Source organism: Seriola aureovittata, chromosome 9 (assembly GCF_021018895.1).
Source record: "Seriola aureovittata isolate HTS-2021-v1 ecotype China chromosome 9, ASM2101889v1, whole genome shotgun sequence".
NCBI classification, from domain to species: Eukaryota; Metazoa; Chordata; class Actinopteri; order Carangiformes; family Carangidae; genus Seriola; species Seriola aureovittata.
This window is the reverse complement of record NC_079372.1, coordinates 19873088-19891227: the sequence shown is the minus strand read 5'-3', so window position 1 is coordinate 19891227 and position 18140 is coordinate 19873088. Positions and strand designations below refer to the sequence as shown.

General features: G+C 40.3%; 2 protein-coding genes across 6 annotated transcripts in view; one reads left to right on the top strand and one right to left on the bottom strand.

Annotated features, from left to right (window-relative positions):
- Positions 1–13613, bottom strand: part of cdk11b (cyclin dependent kinase 11B) — a 20244-nt gene extending 6631 nt beyond the window's left edge. Inside the window, exons 1-13 of one of the 5 annotated variants that reach the window (XM_056384902.1) lie at positions 13478–13613; positions 12016–12119; positions 4528–4658; positions 3897–4036; positions 3584–3711; positions 3325–3469; positions 2861–3036; positions 2430–2552; positions 1905–2003; positions 1510–1647; positions 1347–1421; positions 271–488; positions 50–140 (exon numbers count right to left, since the gene is read on the bottom strand). In XM_056384902.1, the coding sequence (XP_056240877.1) occupies positions 50–140; positions 271–488; positions 1347–1421; positions 1510–1647; positions 1905–2003; positions 2430–2552; positions 2861–3036; positions 3325–3469; positions 3584–3711; positions 3897–4036; positions 4528–4644 (1450 nt within the window). In that variant the 5' untranslated portion in view covers positions 4645–4658; positions 12016–12119; positions 13478–13613. Of the gene's footprint in view, positions 1–49; positions 141–270; positions 489–1346; positions 1422–1509; positions 1648–1904; positions 2004–2429; positions 2553–2860; positions 3037–3324; positions 3470–3583; positions 3712–3896; positions 4037–4527; positions 4659–5831; positions 5910–12015; positions 12120–13477 lie in introns of those variants that run through there. The other 4 variants (XM_056384904.1, XM_056384905.1, XM_056384906.1 and 1 more) reach the window with 4 other exon arrangements.
- Positions 12886–18140, top strand: szrd1 (SUZ RNA binding domain containing 1). The gene is made up of 4 exons (XM_056384910.1): positions 12886–13017; positions 14346–14395; positions 15131–15400; positions 15993–18140. The coding sequence occupies exons 1-4, from the start codon at positions 12970–12972 to the stop codon at positions 16102–16104; spliced, it is 480 nt and encodes a 159-aa protein (XP_056240885.1). The 5' UTR covers positions 12886–12969; the 3' UTR covers positions 16105–18140.

Below are 18140 nucleotides of genomic sequence, written 5' to 3'. Positions count from 1 at the left end.
ACATCAACAGCTGTTTGAATTATAAAAGTAAATATATCTATTTTCTTACCAGTCTTTTTGTCCTTGGCTCTGTACACCACACCGTACGTTCCCTCCTCTATTCGGTTCAGACACTGGAATTCCTCGACACTGCGACAACCCTGGAACCACACACACAAACAATGTGACTGAGCTGAACATACGGCTTAACCTGCATCAGATGATTACATGTGCGAGCGTGTTTGTGATTTATATGGATAGGCAGCAGATCTGTGCTGCGTCGTTGCTCACCTGTAAAGCAGGCAGATATTTGGGCAGCTCCTTCTTCAGCTCCACGGGTGAAATCGGGGGGGAGTCGGGGATGTAGTTCTCTTCGGGGGTGGGGGAGCGTGAGTGTGTCTGGGATTGAGGAGTAGGGTCACCATCTCCTGCTTCATCCTCATCCTCCTCCTCGTCCTCCATGTCCTCGCCGCTCTCCTCGGAGTCGTGGTCAAAACGAGACTCTGGCACTGCGACGCAAAAGGTGAAGTTTGTAAGATGCCATATTTAATGTTAAATTTAAAACTAGATTCAATTCACGGTTGTAAAAAACAATCATCTTAATCAATTAGCCTGTCAATAATTTTCCATAAAATATCAGAAAATTGTGAAAATTGCACATTACAATTTCCCAAACTGCAAGTTTTTGTTTTTGTTGTGTCTGACCTACAGGCTAAAACCCATTTAATGAAATTTAAAAATAAAGAAACGTTGTGAATCTTTACATGTTTTTTTTTTTTCCTGAGCTTTTCCTGAGCGTTTTCATGGTTTTCATCAACAAATGCACTTTGCACATTTGTTGTGGTTTATGGTTTGGTTCAGTTCAGTTAACAGGTGAAGGTCAGGGGAGACCTTTCCACCACTGAAGAAGACCATGAGATAGAATTGAAAGCTCAAGAAAAAGCCAGTAAGGACCTTGAGTCAAAGTTTTTGTTTTTAGTTGATACTATTATTTCCCAGGTCAAAAATGAACCTTTATGCTAAAACCTGTCAACAGGCCGTTTCCACTGAAGACGTTTGAACATGAATTACAGGTGTAAATAATAAAATGAATGATGGATAAATTCCATTTAACTGCTTCAGTTTTAGGCTCCTGGTGTTCATGTTGACTTCTTTAATGTTATTCGCAACACCTCTGCGTTTCAGTTTATTGGCCATGTAACTATTTAAACTGATTTCCAGATAAGAACTGTAACAACACTCAACACAAATATTAACAATTAAATCAAGCTGCAGGAAATTTGAACCATTAACTTTGTGTTTATTCCTCTGGATTAGAATTAATATCATACCCTCATAGACATGAATGGTGAGGTGTGTTCACCCACCTGCAGGTATGTGATTTCCATTCTCCCTCTCCTCTTCAAAGTCTTCCTCTGACTGCTCGTCCTCACTCACGTCCTCTGAAAAGGAGGAAGTAACTATTAAACCTGCGATGCTGTGAAGTCACATAAAACTCATCGTAGAAGAAGAGTCTGTAATAGTTTTTACCTGCACTCTGCTCAGACCTTCCTGAGCCTGAGACAGACTCCTCCTCCTCCTCCTCTTCTTCTTCACCCTCGCTCTGGCTGCTGGACTCTTCTTCGTCATCGTCATCCTCCTCCTCTTCGTCAGAGCCTGATCCTGACGCTAGACGAGAGGGAAGAGATCAGAAATGTTACTGCGATGGCGAAACTGCCATGTCATCATCCTGATGTTGGTCCTGCTGGTTGTGTGTTGGCACCAGTAAATTCCTGAGGTGTCCTGACCTACTTATCCTTTCTAGTAAAGTTAAAGCTATAATGACTAACATGAGTGAGCGATTATCCTCATCAAATTTTATGTTCTACAGAGCTGTAGCTGCATGTGTTGCCAGTTGGCTGCTGTAAGCATAGATTGTCTGTTACCCATGGAGGATTCTGCTGTGCTGGTCTTCCTCTCGCTGTCACTGATGTCCTGGAGGTCTGCGAGCAGGTCTTTGCCCTCTGGTTTATCCTCCTTCGAGGCTGCAGACAAAAAGTAGTGTGAGATACGCTGAAACATGAGTGATTGTACCAGGAAACAAAGAGCTTGAAGATCCGATCATCACTAAAGCGTTATGTCATGTAGAGAGCTAATAGCTCTAAGGTCTCTTCTTGAGATGCATGTCTAAACTGTCATGTTAAACAGAGTGCGCGTTAATAAAACTGCTTTGGGTCTATTTGTAAAGTAAGAATTAATGTTTTTAATAATGCACCAGGTAAGAGGAACAATTAACAGCATTAGTTCTCTGAGAATCTCATTCATATCCAAGCATAATTGATATTGTAACTGAAATATCTCTAACTGAATCGATATCAAACCAGGACCTTGTGAATCAGAATTGAATCGTTTCAGGAAATCAGTGGTAATTCTCAGCCGTACTAGAGACTGTGATGTGATGGTGAACTCACCGGCACTTTTTCGTGGTTCGCTGTGTTCAGATCTGTCTCGGGGAACGCAGGTAGGACTGCGGCTGCGGTGACTTTGTTTTGGCTTCTCATATTCATCAGGGAGCATCCGGTGGTGAGACGGCACTGCGGACATTTAAGTCTCTTATTATCCACTGCTGTTATTTCACTTCATGGTTCACAGGATTCATCACAGTCCTTAAATGAACACTTCCACATTTTGGGAAATACGCCTAATTACTCTCTTTCCCTGGGTTTCATGGGGGAAATCCATGTGATTCTTCTGTCCATGTGTTAACAACTGCACTGGAATCAGGACATAATTAGCCTAGTTTAGCATAAAGACTGACAGCAGAGGGAGACAGCTAGCCTGGCTAGGTCCAAGTAGAAAAACACGTCTGTGGTCCAGCAGGTGTCTAGGTTCACTAACTGACCTTCTCGTCGAGCACCTCTTTCTTTGCGCCGCTCCTCGGCCCTCCTCTCTCGATCCTTGAGCTCCCGTTGCTCTTTCTGCTGTTCACGGAGCTTTCGGTCCCGTTCACGCTGGCGCTCCAGCTGCTCCAGCCGGTCCCTGTGGTCCAAAAAAAACCCAGGAGAATCCACTCGAGGTCTGTTCAGACAACCAAAAGCCCAGTGTTGTCAATGTTTGCTGGATTTTTGGATTGGGTTGATAAAGTTTGTCTTATTCAGAGATACAGATACTTTATTGCTGGGATTGGAATTGCTCTGTTTCCTTCACAGCTGTACTGAATGATTAACACATTTCCATAACTGCTGATATTCAATGTATACTGATTCCACTGATGTTTTAATCAACTGTTTCAAAATTAAACACATCTCTGTCTAAACTAACATGAGATCATCTATTCTGTGTTTCCTCTCTAGAGTCAATGCTCACCTCTCTCTGCGTGAATGAGCTCTGGCCTGTTCCCTTCGTTTCTGCCTCTCCCAGTCTCGCCGGGCTTTGTCTTCTTCCCACTGACGCTTCCTGCGATCGCTCTCTCGCTCTTTTTCTTTGTCTTTGGGTCGCACATGTTTCCCTGCTGAAGAAGCATCAAACCATAAGTGGAACCAGACCCACAAAACAGTTCCAAACGTGTTGGTTTCAGCAGTAAAACATATGTTTGTGTTTATGTAATTAAACAGGTCTCGAATACCTCCTTCATCAGAGTGACTACGATGACGTCTTTTATCTTTTCTCTTCTCCTCCTTTCTGTGGTGAGATTTGTCTTTCCTCGCTATCTGCTGTGGAGGCTTGATTGCTAGTGATTCATCTTCCTCTCCTCTGAGGAAATGTAAATACAATACTGTGAGACTCTAAACAGCCACTGGCACTGGGTTGTATATCATTTTTAAACTATGAAAAAAACCTAAAATATGACATACACACACCATAAAAATACACTTTCCTGACTTTCGCAGTCAGCATCAACATATTTACCTATGTTTGTTCCCTACAATTCCAAGTACCTGTCCTCTGTTGAGTCTTCCCGTGTGTACGGGGAATTACGAATTGTTATTTCCATTCTTTGATCCCGTAGTTCTCCTTCCTCCGGAGTGTCTCGTTTGGATTCCCGATCATCCGCCTGTGGAACAAGGCCCTGTGTGAACTGTGCAAGACAAAAAGAGCAGAATTTGAAGTCTGAGCTGGAGACAAGTCATTAAAATGTCATCAGATAGAGATTAAGGAAGTTAATACAAATACCAGAACATTTGGAATGTATCTACAGGTACTTGCAGTCTATTTTTTTCTTTTTCTTTTTTTTTAAAACACATTTCTTGCAAAAAAAAAAAAAGAAACATCAAAAAATAATACAATACTTCTACCCAAAGTGTTTCTTTGCGAATGTCTTGATGCAAAAGCTTCTTAAATAACAATTGGAGAACAGGAGACTGCCATTATGTTAAAACACAAAATAATGAATAACAAAAGTCAACAAAAATGTCTGTAGATACTGCAATTATTTGTATATATTACAAATTTATATGTTTTTAACCCTAAATTATGCTATTTGTAATGAAAAATATTTGCTATTACTTTTAACACTGTATCAACATGTAGGGGTCATATGGTTCTTACGTTAACTTTAAAATACTTTACATTTTTCTGGCGCTTGGGATCTGTTCTCTCTTCTAATTCTCTTCTGCGTTTTTTCTCAAGTAAGATTTCGTCCAGAGTTTTTACTTTCCAGGTCTCCTTTTCGTCCCCCATCAGCATCCACTCTGCACCGCCTGTTCCATATCACACACATACATATTCATTACATGTTAGTTCAGGTCAATTGCAATTATATCATGAAGACTGAGGCTCATCTAGAACAAAATGAAGCAATATAGTTATGACACAGAAGAACCAACTACTTGTCAGTCATTGTTTGTTTTTGTTTCAACCGAAACCTGCTGTACCTAAATTTCTCTTGCAAAATAGATCTTGATCTCAATTAGTTTAACTAATGTAATAAAAGGTTAAATGTGGTGTTTTCTATTTAGCATGCATTTATTTTAAAACCACTGGTAATTCATATCATTGGCAGATTACAGTTTGCCACACTGTCACTGCATGTTTAAAAACCAAACTGCTTCCCTGGCCTGTACCGGAAATATGAACTCTTTGCAGAACTTCAAATCAAAATGTGAGATTTAAAGACCTTACTGTAAATCAGCAATCAGCAGTTATTTAATTTTGTGTCACACGGTGACGTAAAATCATCAAAAACAGTTGGGATTCACTCTCAGTTCGGCTAACACACAGTCCAACAAACACCAACGATTTTAATAAAACGTCAACTTTAATAACCAAATTATACGCATCTTATTCCCACTGTTTCACAAGTGCATTGTACTGACCAACTCCCTACACATTTACCAACAATTACGGATGACTCTACGACAAATTTACCATTTCAAAACATAAGACGTTGACTCGGGTTATTTTACTTTGAGTGAAATTTGGCTTCAGACGGTTATCGGTGTTTAGCTTCAGTTTACTCTTCGATGCATCACGTTACAATGTGTAGCTTAGCTCACAGGCCAGTCAGGGAGACGTATAAAGTGCGCTAACGTTATAGTTGTTTCTGAATAGACCGATGGGTGAACTGTTAAGTAGCAGCATGTGCTAGCATCTTAAGTGAAATGGTACTGAATTACTTCTAAAACAGCTGTGTGTTGTGATACACGCGTGATGCTAACACATTAGCTAGCTAACGGTAGCTAGCTTAAACTAGCAAGGGCGACCGTTGCTAAACAACTCCTGCAGCTAACTACACGATATTTAAAGAAATAGTTAGAACAGCCGGTAGAGGTATAAACTAGAGAACCTATGGCTGTGTCCGTAACTGTCCGTAAAACCCTAGTTATAGCAAACAATGACGTTATTCAGTGAGCGGTTGAAACAGTTAAACAAACCTGAAATATGCGCAGCGGTATTATGGCACACCGGAAGTCTCAAGGCGTTGGTAACGTTTGTAAAACTTCCGATGTGAAACAATAAGTTCCTTGAATAAGAGTAGACAAAGTAAAATAAAATAAAATAAAATAAAATAAAAACCTTCTCCAATCATATGGTGAACAATCAAAGCATTTTGTAGCCATTCAAAGACATTATTGATTGATTGATTTAAAAACGATTTAAGTATGTTTAATGTATCAGGAGACATTTAGCTACCCACTTTATTTGCAGTCAACTTGTGTCTTGTCTTAATGTCACAATCCTTTTTTTTTTCTGGGGGGGGGGGCTTTATACTAACTCCATAAATCCCAAGATATCCTAGGCTTTCGTCTTTGATCATTTCTCATCTTACATGGATACCCAGCTCTGTTTCCATGGAGATGTGGGATAAGGGTTCTGCAGTATTCCACAGGATATCTGTCTGTTATTAGGAATATTAATGTATCGTTCTCAGGCGTATATTACATTTGCTGTTTGCTTTCTTCTGAAAATGCCAGACCCCTCTGCATTTTCAGTGTCTACCTGTCCATGAGGAGGCAGCAGTGTCCAACGATGTTAAGCCATGAACTCCACTTGGCCTTTCAGAGTTAGCACTGTGCAGCAAAAAACAGATAAGCCCCTAGCGCTGGTGGAAAACATAATATGTAAACTGCAACAATAATAATTGATGTGTATCACAGACAGTCAAAATCAAGTGAAACAAAAGTCAATTCAACTCTTTGTTCTCAGTGTGCAAATTTAAACACACAGAAACCACAAGGAATCTGACAGTTTCTCTGTTTAAAATATCCCGAATATGACATTTCCAGATCAGTGAGTCTTCAGCTCATGATACACTAGTGTATTCATGGTAATAAAATGAGTGAGTGGCTGAGATTGTTGGATTTCTTTACATGTAAAACACAAGAGGGCACTGTTACTCCAGCTGAAACATGTTTATCCTCCTCAGTGCAGACACAGAAGTGTTTGAAAGGACAAAGTGATGTTGTATTCAACCAAATCACCTGTTAATGCAGATGAGAGAGTTTCACGAAATCTACAACACTAAGCATTTTGTGCTTTGCAGTCTAGTATCTGCACAGGATGTGATGAAACCGGAGACTAACTACAGCACATAGAGTTTGAATTGCCCTTTATCACTGAGCTGGAGTCATATAAGGAGGTGAAAGACAACAGTTGGATTCCAACCAATGAATTTATGACAGGCTGACCTCTGTGAACACATGAACTATGGCCGATGTCTCAGGAGGAATGGCTCTGTCAGTCTCAGTCGAGGCTTTAAAAGTGCAGGAGAGCAGAGCTTTATGGGCAGGTTGTTGACTGTTTCACACTCAGGTGAGTACAAACTCAGTTTATTTGAATGTGAGGATATAATATCAACCAATCACTGCCTTTTGAATCTGATTATTTCAGTCATGTGATCTGATTAAACAAAATAAATCTTTGAGTGACAAGATTTATCTGCATCAAAACTAATTTTAAATGTCATGTGTGTGAAACACATATAATAACACGTTGATTAGTGTGTTACCATGTGTTACCAGCAGTTTATTGAGCCTAAACTGATCAGACTGCAACTTTAATTCTCCTCATAACTAAACACAATGATTAAAACCCTTTCCTCCTCACTGTGTCAGAGTGCGTGTGTCCAGGCTGAGCAGTGGAGCAGTGATTGAACAGTGATCCCAGCCATGGAGCCCAACAATGCCGGCAGTGTGCAGTATGACCGCTGGAACGAGAGCAACATCAACATGAACGTGGGGGCGTCACAGTCGACTGTGATGAGGTGAAACATAAAGATCCAAAGACTGAATATGAAGGTTTAATATTACTGAGAATTTGCTGGTACTATTTAAGAGCAAACCTATGGAGATGTAGGAGGATGTGGATGATCTACAAACCAGATGCTAGGATGTATGTAAATGGGTGTTTGAGTTGGATGGAGTTAATAAAACTAAATTTCTTGTCACAAACTATAATATAATAATTTGAACCTGTTATCAGTTGAGTGGAAAAATTTTATAGTCAAACTAAAGTCCAACAACAGCTGTGTCACTCTTTGACTCCTTTTCTCCCACAATCACAGGCTCCACAACAGACTGTGTGTCGGCAGGACTGGAATAATAGTGAAGACAGCAGGAGCTCTGGCTGCTCTGGTGTCCATCTACATCATAGGATATGCCACAGGATACTACGTCCACAGGTGCTGATGGTGGAGTCCAGCCAGGGAAGAACTGCGGCATGTTGATGATGAAGCATTTCTATGCTTTTTAGATTTTTACGCTTTGCTTTTATCCTGAAATCAATCTGCTCTGTCTTGTGTGATTCATGCACAACTTTGCAAGTAAAACCTCATCAGTTCAGCCAATTCAGTGTCTTTCATTAACCTCATATCAAATGTTTAATACAGGGAAACTGAAAGTTATGTAAAAGTTTATTTTTGTAATTATCTCCACGCTGACAAAGACCTGTCGTTTTAATAAAAGTTGCAACTATACATCAACAGTTAGTCGACTGAATTTCAAATTGTAGTATCGAATTGTGTTTTTTGCCAAGTACAGGAAATATGTTATAATATGTTTATATCTTATAGTTGAATTGCATTCAGGGGATGTGATGTAATATCTGCTTTACAGTGTCAGTACAGTGACAGCAGCAGTAACAGTTGAGAAGAGGCTGGAGCTGGCGTCAACATGCTGCCGTCTCTTGAGGGTCATTAGTGTCATTCAGCTTTTGTCTTACTGGAGGAGCAACACTGATTTCATTATATTCATTTATTAGACTCCTGATTTACTTTCCCACCTTGTGTGACTAATACGTAAAAGTCTTTATTTTCTTTCAAATAAGTTATTGGTGTTAAATCCTTTTGGTAAAGCAGCAGAGATGCTGATAGGTAACAGAGGGATGCTGCTGCAGGCTGAATGAAGTCTTGGTTAAGATAGACCCACCAGATGTTTTGAGTGGGTTTAGGACGTGTGCAGCGTTGGCTGATTTTGCAGTCAGTTAGTGAATGACTGAGTTGTTCCAATGTCATTTTGTTGGACACTGATCTTAAAGCAATATTCAACTACTGACACAAATCCTCACAGGAGAGTCATTTGTAAGTTTTTTTTTTTTTTTTTTATGAACGTATGATATAAATCTCATAAATCTCAGTTTGGTTATCAGGTGATATATCAGTCTGAATAGCATCTGTATGCCCATCGACTCTGCTGCACAGTTTCATTTACAACTCCTCACCAAGAACTGGGTCGTTATTTCGAGCACGTACAACCTCTGTGGCTGAAAACAGGAAACAGCACCACCTACAGCATCTTAGGCTTCATGAACATGAAATCAAGGCCGCCACTGTTGCAGAAACACCACAGCAACGAGTGTTTAACATTTAAAATGAAAACAAGTTTTTACAACAAAACAAACTAAACAATTGATTCTGAATTGTTGACATGGACTGACTCACTTCTGGATTTCAAATAAATCTAACTCTTAATTTCACACACTTTGTTTTATTTGACGCATTTCATTCTGTGGCAGACGTGGTCCAGATGTTGACCTCAGAGGAGAAGTTGTGTTTGTTACAACTCTTTTTCTCATTAAATATATTATTGATAATCCTGCACACTGCTCTTACTCAGCATCAAGATTTATTGATCATCCTGAGAAGTATTTTAATTTTAAAATCTCTAATTTTTATCTGCCACATGACATTTTGACACATGGAGCTGGATGTTCAGATTGATGTTATTGTCAGTATTGAGCTTGATGTTTGTCCGCAGGGTTTTCCTAAAATATAGCTAATCTAATAACATTACTTAAATGTTATTTTTAATAAACTTTTGACCTATCAAGACAGTTCCTCTTCTCTGTGCACCTTGAAAGTAGGTAAAGCCAGAAATCCTTATTCCGCTACAACTGCTGGACACATTTCCATGAAATCTGAAATGGATATTTAATAATTCTCAGAGGATGAATCTAAAAATGTTTGGAGATCTGTGAGACTCCACCATCAGAAAAAAATGTCAGCTATCCACACCAGATGAGACGAGTCCTAATTCTTTACTAACACTAACACGGTACAGTAAGTTCCAACAGTACATATTAATCTTTATAGTTGTGTTAATGGTCTTGTTGGTCAGTCAGTGCCCTGCTGGCAATGTGCTGATTAATTGCACAAATAAGATTTAAGACTGAATGATCCAGATTATCAGAGTCAGCACATCTGACGGAGGTGCTGTCCTCATGCCATTTCACGTTTAAATGTCTGCAGACACGTTCAACTCCTGAATTTCGAAATCAGAACTTTGGTCGTCCATCTGATCTGCACAGTGCAATCAGCGGAGCATGTAAACATACAATATCAAACATCTATATTATACCATGAAACATAAATATCTCTGGCTACATGAAGACAGTGAGGCACATGAGAAACGCTGACATGCATAACACTTAGGTCGATGAGTTCAGTTTTATTTTTGTCATCATCAGCTCCTCTGTATCCGGCCCAAATCCCTACGAGAGCATATAAATTGGAAGAACCTCTTATCTGAACACAATTACGATGAGGAAGCAGATAATATTCCGGTAGCAATAAATCAACATTTCTGTGTGTAACCAGTCCTGCAAAGCTCGTCAGTCAATGGACAAAGTCCCATAAGAAAAAAACACTATATTCTTATCAAGCAGTCTCACCTTTTTTTTTTTGAACACATACAGTTCCATGCAAACCACCAGGTGTTTAAGATGTTTTTAAGATGTTACACTTTGTCTTCACCAGTGAGAAAGACAAGTGTACAGGCCAAGATAACACACACACACACGCACGCACGCACACACACACACACACACACACACACACACACACACACACACACACACACACACACACACACACACACACACACACACACACACACACACCTCCTTATCAACATTTTAAATATCACAAAATGAATACTTAATTTGGCCAAATATATTGCGGACTTTTATTTTTTTCTGCCAAAAATCACAATGTAGTCTTAACGAACTTGTGACATCTTGTCTTACTGTCTATGTTTATATATATATATATATTTATGTTCATTTTATGTCTTTTCATGTGAAGCACTTGGTGCATGTCAATTCTTTGTTGTGCAACATTTCTTGCATGAAAGGTGCTATACAAATAAATAATAACCAAATAATACATTTATTATTACTTTCATTTGCACTACTTTATGTGTATTTGCCAAATCCTCTTGCTTATCAATCTGCACAATAAAACCAAGGAAGCTTAAAGGTTCAGATGTATCAAAGCAGGAAATCCAAATGACCTACAAACTACAACATCATGTTGACAGACCCATGCTGCCCTCATGTGTCCAAACAGAAACAGCAAAGCTCACTGACAGACTGCTTCAGAGACTGTTAAGATCTCTCTTTTTAAAGCTTTCTGTTCCCTACTATATATTTATACTGTCTCGCCCACCTGTGGCTTTGTTACAGAAAAGCCGGTATGCAGAGACTCACAGTGGCTTATACTGACAGTACGAGGCTGCTGCTTAAAGTCCCAAGAAGCTGCAGCACCAGTCAAATGTCTGTTAATGTTGGTGCGCCCACCTGCCCACCTGCCCTGCTGTAATATGAAATCTGATCTACAGATGTACGTGTAGGGTATCTGATTGTGCAAATGGTATTATCTCAGCCTTAACCAACCCTGAACTGAGCTCTGCGTTGTGAAATGTCTTTTGTTTTGACCTGATTTTTTGTGGATTTCTTTCTGTTTTGTGTGTCGTTTTCTTCTTTTGAACCCTCCACGAGCTGCATCCTTAATAAAGATTGAATTAATGAAAGCTTCAGAAACCAATGTTTTCTTTGCACTAACAATCTTATCAAAAATGCTCCAAACCTGGCCCAGAATATTAATTTATTATTCTTGGAAGTAATGACATTTTTAAAGAGAAATAATGTGACTGATAGTTCTGAGAGGACTGATCACCTCTGGGACTATAAAGCCTGAATTAACACTCTTATCAGACTCCATATAAGTATACAGGTATCAGAAATATGAAGAAAATAACTCTGCACTGTGGTGCATATGTTCATACATTATATGCAGTATAAGATCAAAGATGTCATGTGGCACAAGTGATGTAAAGTACTCACATTTACACCTGAGGATTTTGCTGGACAAGACCCCTGTCCTTCAGCGTCTCTATATATGCTGTGACTGCAGTGAGGCTTCACACGGCATCATTTCTCCAGTTCATCTGCATGGAAGATCAGGATTATATCAACCTGGGATTTCAGTGTATATTTATGGGCAGGAGATGTTTGACAAAATTAAAAATTAAAAAACGCACTGCAGTAGAATTCATTGTAATGTGGAATTTGTGTGTCACATCTGAATGTCAGAGTTTCAGGATGGACCATAACAATAAAGGAATAGTCCTACTCCTCACCATACAATGGTCAGAGGGTCATGACAAAGAAAAGCTACTGTGAATTATTTTAATATTCGTTACTCTGTGATATTACCTAACAAATTCAGCCCATAATCGGGCAACATGCTTGTTTTCCTCTGGCCCAGTATACGCCTGGTTCCACGGCCTAAATCTGGCCCATATACTGCATGATTGTAAGATGTTACTTCCAAATCTGCACCAATACTGGCACACACAGGGAAAATCTTGTCAGTCAATACAGGAGGATAAAAGCTGGACTCTGCCCAGATGTGCAAGTACATGGGCCAGACTCGGCCGAGGACCCAGGCATGTGTTGGGCCAGAGGTTTCATTTTGCTATCTGGGAAGCAGATGTGCAAAAGTCCAAACTGTCTCAAATGCTACAGTAGCTGGTTCAGTTCACAATTTATATGTTGTGGCCTCTTGCCATTCACAACTGAGGGTCACATTTGTGACACTTTTTAATGTGAAGTCCTTTCCTTCATTAAACTGAACCACAGTTAGCCATTTCTGATCAGCTGTGTGGAGCCGGTGTCACGCTGTGGGGAAATCCGTCAGTGTGATGTCACGAGCCGCAGACAGCCGAGAGGCGGGTCTGGAGCAGTGCAGGACGGCCTCCTCCACAGCGTGTCTGAGCGGTTTAAGCAAAATGAAACATGGATGAGGAGGTCGCCGAAAGTTGGGAGGAAGCTGCTGACAGTGGGGTAAATAACTAAGGGTTCAATATATCTTCTATTAAATGCGAATATCCTTTCGGTGGCTTCTTGATATTTACACTTTGGTTTTAGAAGTTCCCGTGACGTCGTTCCATGTTAACGACTCCCACGGGCCAACAATGTGGCTAATGCTAACGCTAGCTCTATGAAACTTGGCGAGCTAACGTCAAGTAGATAGCGAGCGACACGGGCTTTATGTGGACTTAGTTAACTAGCCAAGACGGCGTTTGCTATTTCTAACTAACTTCACGTGAAATAATGTCAATATACCTGGTTATTAGCGAACGAACTCACACGGCGCGAGCTAAACGTACTGAATTAAACGTCTAGCTAGGCGAAATGCTAAACTTGGCGTTAGCTAATGCTAAGCTAGCTATAGATTACATGGCTAACGTGGAAAATCTGACAATGAACCCATATTAATGTACGTATTGGAAAATATACGCACCTCACATAAGACGATTTTGTCTGGTTTCCTATTCAGTTCGGTTCCGTGTAACGTTTTTATAACGACAATAACTCTTATTTTAGGAAAATGTCAACTTGAAGTTTCCCAACCGAACCTTTTTGTGGACGACGACCAGAAGAACCGTGAATCCGTTTAAGGTCCACTATCATAAAGTGAGGACGGGTGACTGTTTTCAGTAAACGTCACATTTTCGTTATAATTTTTGCGGAACCAGGCTCAAACTATTCGTACTACACAGTTAGCTTAGCTAGCTGAATGCTAGCGTGCTGCACTAACTTGGTGGTTTCCTGTTAGGTTACAAGGCCAAGCTATTGGTGGAAAACATTTTCGGCCATGTTATCAACTAGTGGTCAGGTAGCGAGCTGGTTATGTCGCCAAACTGACAGGTCGGAGACATTGAGGTAACATATAGGTAACATTTATCTTTACATTAGCCGTCGTCGCTGTAGCCTGGCAGACCACCGCTAGCTCATGACGTCAAGAACGTGGCTGAGGAGAAGTTGGCCGTAACGTTAGGAACTAGTCAGGCTGAAGTTACAAATCCTTTCAACACTTCTACTTCAGTTATTCAGTATAAAACGCGATTAAAAAGGAAGCTCAGCTAATCTTACATTAACAGTTTTAGGTGTCAACATCAGCCGGCTAATGTTGGTAGCTGAGCACTCTCTCTGTTATGACTTGGCAGCTGTCCTACACATGTATAAATAGCTTGTAACTGAATCCTGCTTTCCATCCAGTCTTCTGCTTGCTTAATACCTGCTGTACTTTTCTTCGCATACATAATCAAGCAGACCAATGTTGTTTGTTTACATGAATACATGTTTGGACTATTTTTTCCCCCCCACAGGAAATGGAAAAACGGTTAGAAGAGAAGCTAAGGATCAGCCAGAAAGAAAAGTAAGGCTTTAAAAGGAAGAAGAAACATGGTCCAAATTTGTGACACTTTAACTTTGTAGTCAAAACTGCACTGTTTTGTTTCTGTTTCTTGAGTATCTGTAAAAGTCGCACCTGAACATGACTTTATAAGCAGACTGGCTATTAATCATTGACTCATCTACAATTACAGACTGTGTCTTCCTCAGTATTATCATTTACATTTATGCATTTGCAGTGGACTGCCAACTCCGATTTTGGCATCACAGTATCCCCTCTCTTCGTGTTACCTTACATAAAGATGATCCAAATAAGTTTCATGCAATGTAGTGTACAGATTTTAATTTGTGGGGATGAAAAGAGCACTGGATACTGGGTCTTGTATTAGTAGATACCTTGACTTGAGGTATTGGAATCAGTATCGGGTGGAGAAAAGTTGGATTTTTGCATCCCCATTGAATTAATTAAAACATTTATTTATTTATTCATTCATTTAGTTAATTATTGATTTAATTCATCCTTTTTTTTAATGATCTGAATTGAAGAACGTTGTCTTAAGACACGTTTTACCACACAATGTAACTTTGATGATGAGCAAGGAAGAAGTGCATCAGTAATAAGTGTTGGGGTGTGTGTGTGTGTCAGAAGTTTTTTTGGCCACTTATCATCTCAGCTATTATTGGCACTGCCTCCTTGACTTTAATGTTATGACCTCTTTCTGTCTGTCGTATCACTAATTTTGCATCCTGTTGCTACCAGGGAGTCCAGTAACAATTCTTCACGATCTCCTTTGAAGACGACCATGGTCATACAGGACGAGTCTCTACCAGCAGCCCCCCCACCTCAGATACGCATTTTGAAGCGGCCTGCAAGTAACGGCTCGCTGGGATCGCCCTTGAATCAGAACAGGCCTACTCCACAGGTCAAGTCTCTGGCTCAGCGTGAGGCAGAGTACGCCGAGGCCAGGAAGAGAATACTGGGCAGCGCCTGCCCAGAGGAGACGCCTCAGGACAAGCCCAACACTGACAGGTAATAATCCACAAACATTGACAGGTTAGAGGTTTTCTTCACAGCCTCATAAAGACTTCCTGAAGGGTGAACTGGTGGGTTCCACATTGTGTGAGCTAAATATTCAACTGAGAACTTTAGGATATCTCCATTCAGCTTGATTCGAGTAGTTAACACCTTTTGAGTATTTAAACAGGTTTATCTTAATAGCCCAGTTCCATCTTATACTCTGATTTTACATTTACAATTAGATTAGATTTTCACTCCGTCTAATGTCTATAGCACTGACAGACTACAGTTTGAAAATAAAAACAGGTGTTTTTAAAAGAAAAAAGTAAACAATTCAAATAATTTAAATAAGACAAATAATTGGAGAAACACAAGCTAGCAACCAGAACAGTAACTTAGTAAGCATCAAATGAATCCCAGATGAATTTCCAGAACCCACGCATCAACAGGATTGCGAGGAGCCTTGTTGACCTCCCCTCCTGGTGTTACTTTTTTGGTTCCATGATTTCGACTGCCACTGACAGAGGCACGTTGTTTTTGTCGGGCACGTGGGAAAAAAAAACTGCTGTCTCTAATTTATCCCTGTTTCCTCTCTTTCTGCCAGGCCAGGGCGCAATAACTCTACATCGCCTTCAGAGGACACCCGATCAAACAATCACACTGTCCGGCAGCCATCCGGACCAGACGGCACCCATGGGTTCCGACAGCACAGATAAGTGGGCCCCGGGGCCACCCAGCCATCGAGAGGAGAGAGATCAAGGACCTCCTGAGAGCAAAGACAGCACTGTATTCTTAAGCTTCCTTCCTTCCTTCAGTTCCATTATATCAGATGCGCAGTGAATACAGCCGCACTGCTGCTCAACTCCTCCCACCAGCAGCGGTGTGGAACTGACAGGGAGCGAGGAACTCCAGGAGGAAGTCAGATACGCTCTTTTCTCTCCCCGATCCAGTCTGTTTGACACTGTGATTATGGACATTTTCTGGACTCACTGTGATGATCCCTTTAAGAGACGCCCCTCACCTCCATCTCTGTCCTCCTCTGGTTCCCAGGATGCGTGCAAGGCAGCGGCAAAGACTTTATCAAAGGATGGCAGAGAGGGGAGGAGACGTGATGGGCCATAGCAAAATGAGATGAGCTGGTACTTGTGCAGCAGCTTCTCCCCAGCAATAATACCACACACCACTTCTCACACCTTTCATGTTTTTAATTTTTCTGATGTTGGCTCACTAAATTTTTATCTTTTAGGGATGCTCTGATATCTACCGAGTACAGATAGAAGTAGTAACGTTATACACACACCACCAAGGACCTGCTCATTACAACAGCATTTAATTTTGGTATTTAAAAAAAAAAAAAAAAAAAAAACATCTGCAGTTTTTGTGAAATGGGAAACATTCGAAATTTTCCCCATTTGTTTTGTGCTAAAAATGTTCTCAAGATGACCTGGTTTGGTTTCTCCGTACAGACACCCTGGGCTGCATCTTGTGGTGTCAGATGGGACAATGAACTCCCCACTAATGCAGAGTATTTAACTGGTACCTGTCCGGTAACTGAGCTGTTTGCATTATCAGTGCACCCCTAATTTGTAAATTGCCATTTGTTTTTAAAAACTTAGGGTAAGGGTCATGTGTGTCAAGTTGTATATCTGAAAAGTTCTGTTTACGGTTTTTGTTTTTTAATTGAGCTTTACAGCTGTCTTCCTTTGACTGTCACTTCATTATTTCTATTTAAAAGTAAAAGCAAAAAAAAAAAGACGAGTGAGGAAGAGATTGTGGATTTAAGTCCATTTTTAAGTAGCTTTTCTGCCTTTTTGTATGAGATGGCAGCAATGTCAGAGCAGTATTTTAATCGAGATGAACCAAAAGCCCATTTTAAAATCGACCTGTGTATATATCAGGTAATTCAGATGTCATTATTTGAAGGTGGTGTTGGCAGCAACTCGAGGGAGGTTCAGATGGGGGAATGAATTTACTGCTGTACTTCACAAGCTGCTCCGCTGCAGCTCCACCTCGTCAGCGGTGCGCTCATTTCATCATGTCCGTCACTGACGTACAGCATGTAGGAACTCAGGTGCAAGCGAACGAGACTGAATGAATGAAATGAACGAAGATTGTATTTTTCCAGCAGGTTTGATTTGCTCAAACAGCAAATGTCCATATTTAAGCTTGGGTTGGCACTTTGTTAGAGACAGTGCTATGCGAGTGTGCAGTGAAATGTAACTGAAGCGATGTCCACGTCCCAGGATGAATGAATGAGGTTTTTTTTTTCCTTTTTTTTGTTTTTGTCTTAACTGACAGTATGAAATTGTAACACCACTCCCTTGTTCAATAACTGATGGTCCACTCCTGAAATGGAACGTGTAGACGCAGCTGGATGTGAACCAGAGAGGTAGCGACTACCTGGCTGTCCATTGTGCCCGATAGATGTAATTAGTTTTTCACATATATTTGTTCAAGCGGAGAAGAGATCTCAATAAAGCCATATTCAGTGGTGCACATCATCAGTTCTAATAATGGTTGAATTCAGCTTGTGCCTCCTGTATCACATCTTTACTTCCTGGTTGTTGATTTTATTACTGTAGTTCAAGAAAAGTGAATATATGTGAGGGAGAATTCACAATACTGGTAAGAGACTTTAGTTCAGGAAATCTAGCGGTAGAGCAGGAGACAGACGGGTTTAACTGAGCTCTGAGTGAGAACACAAACTGCCTGTAAATACTGATTTAATAAAATGATTTGTCAAAAAAAGTAA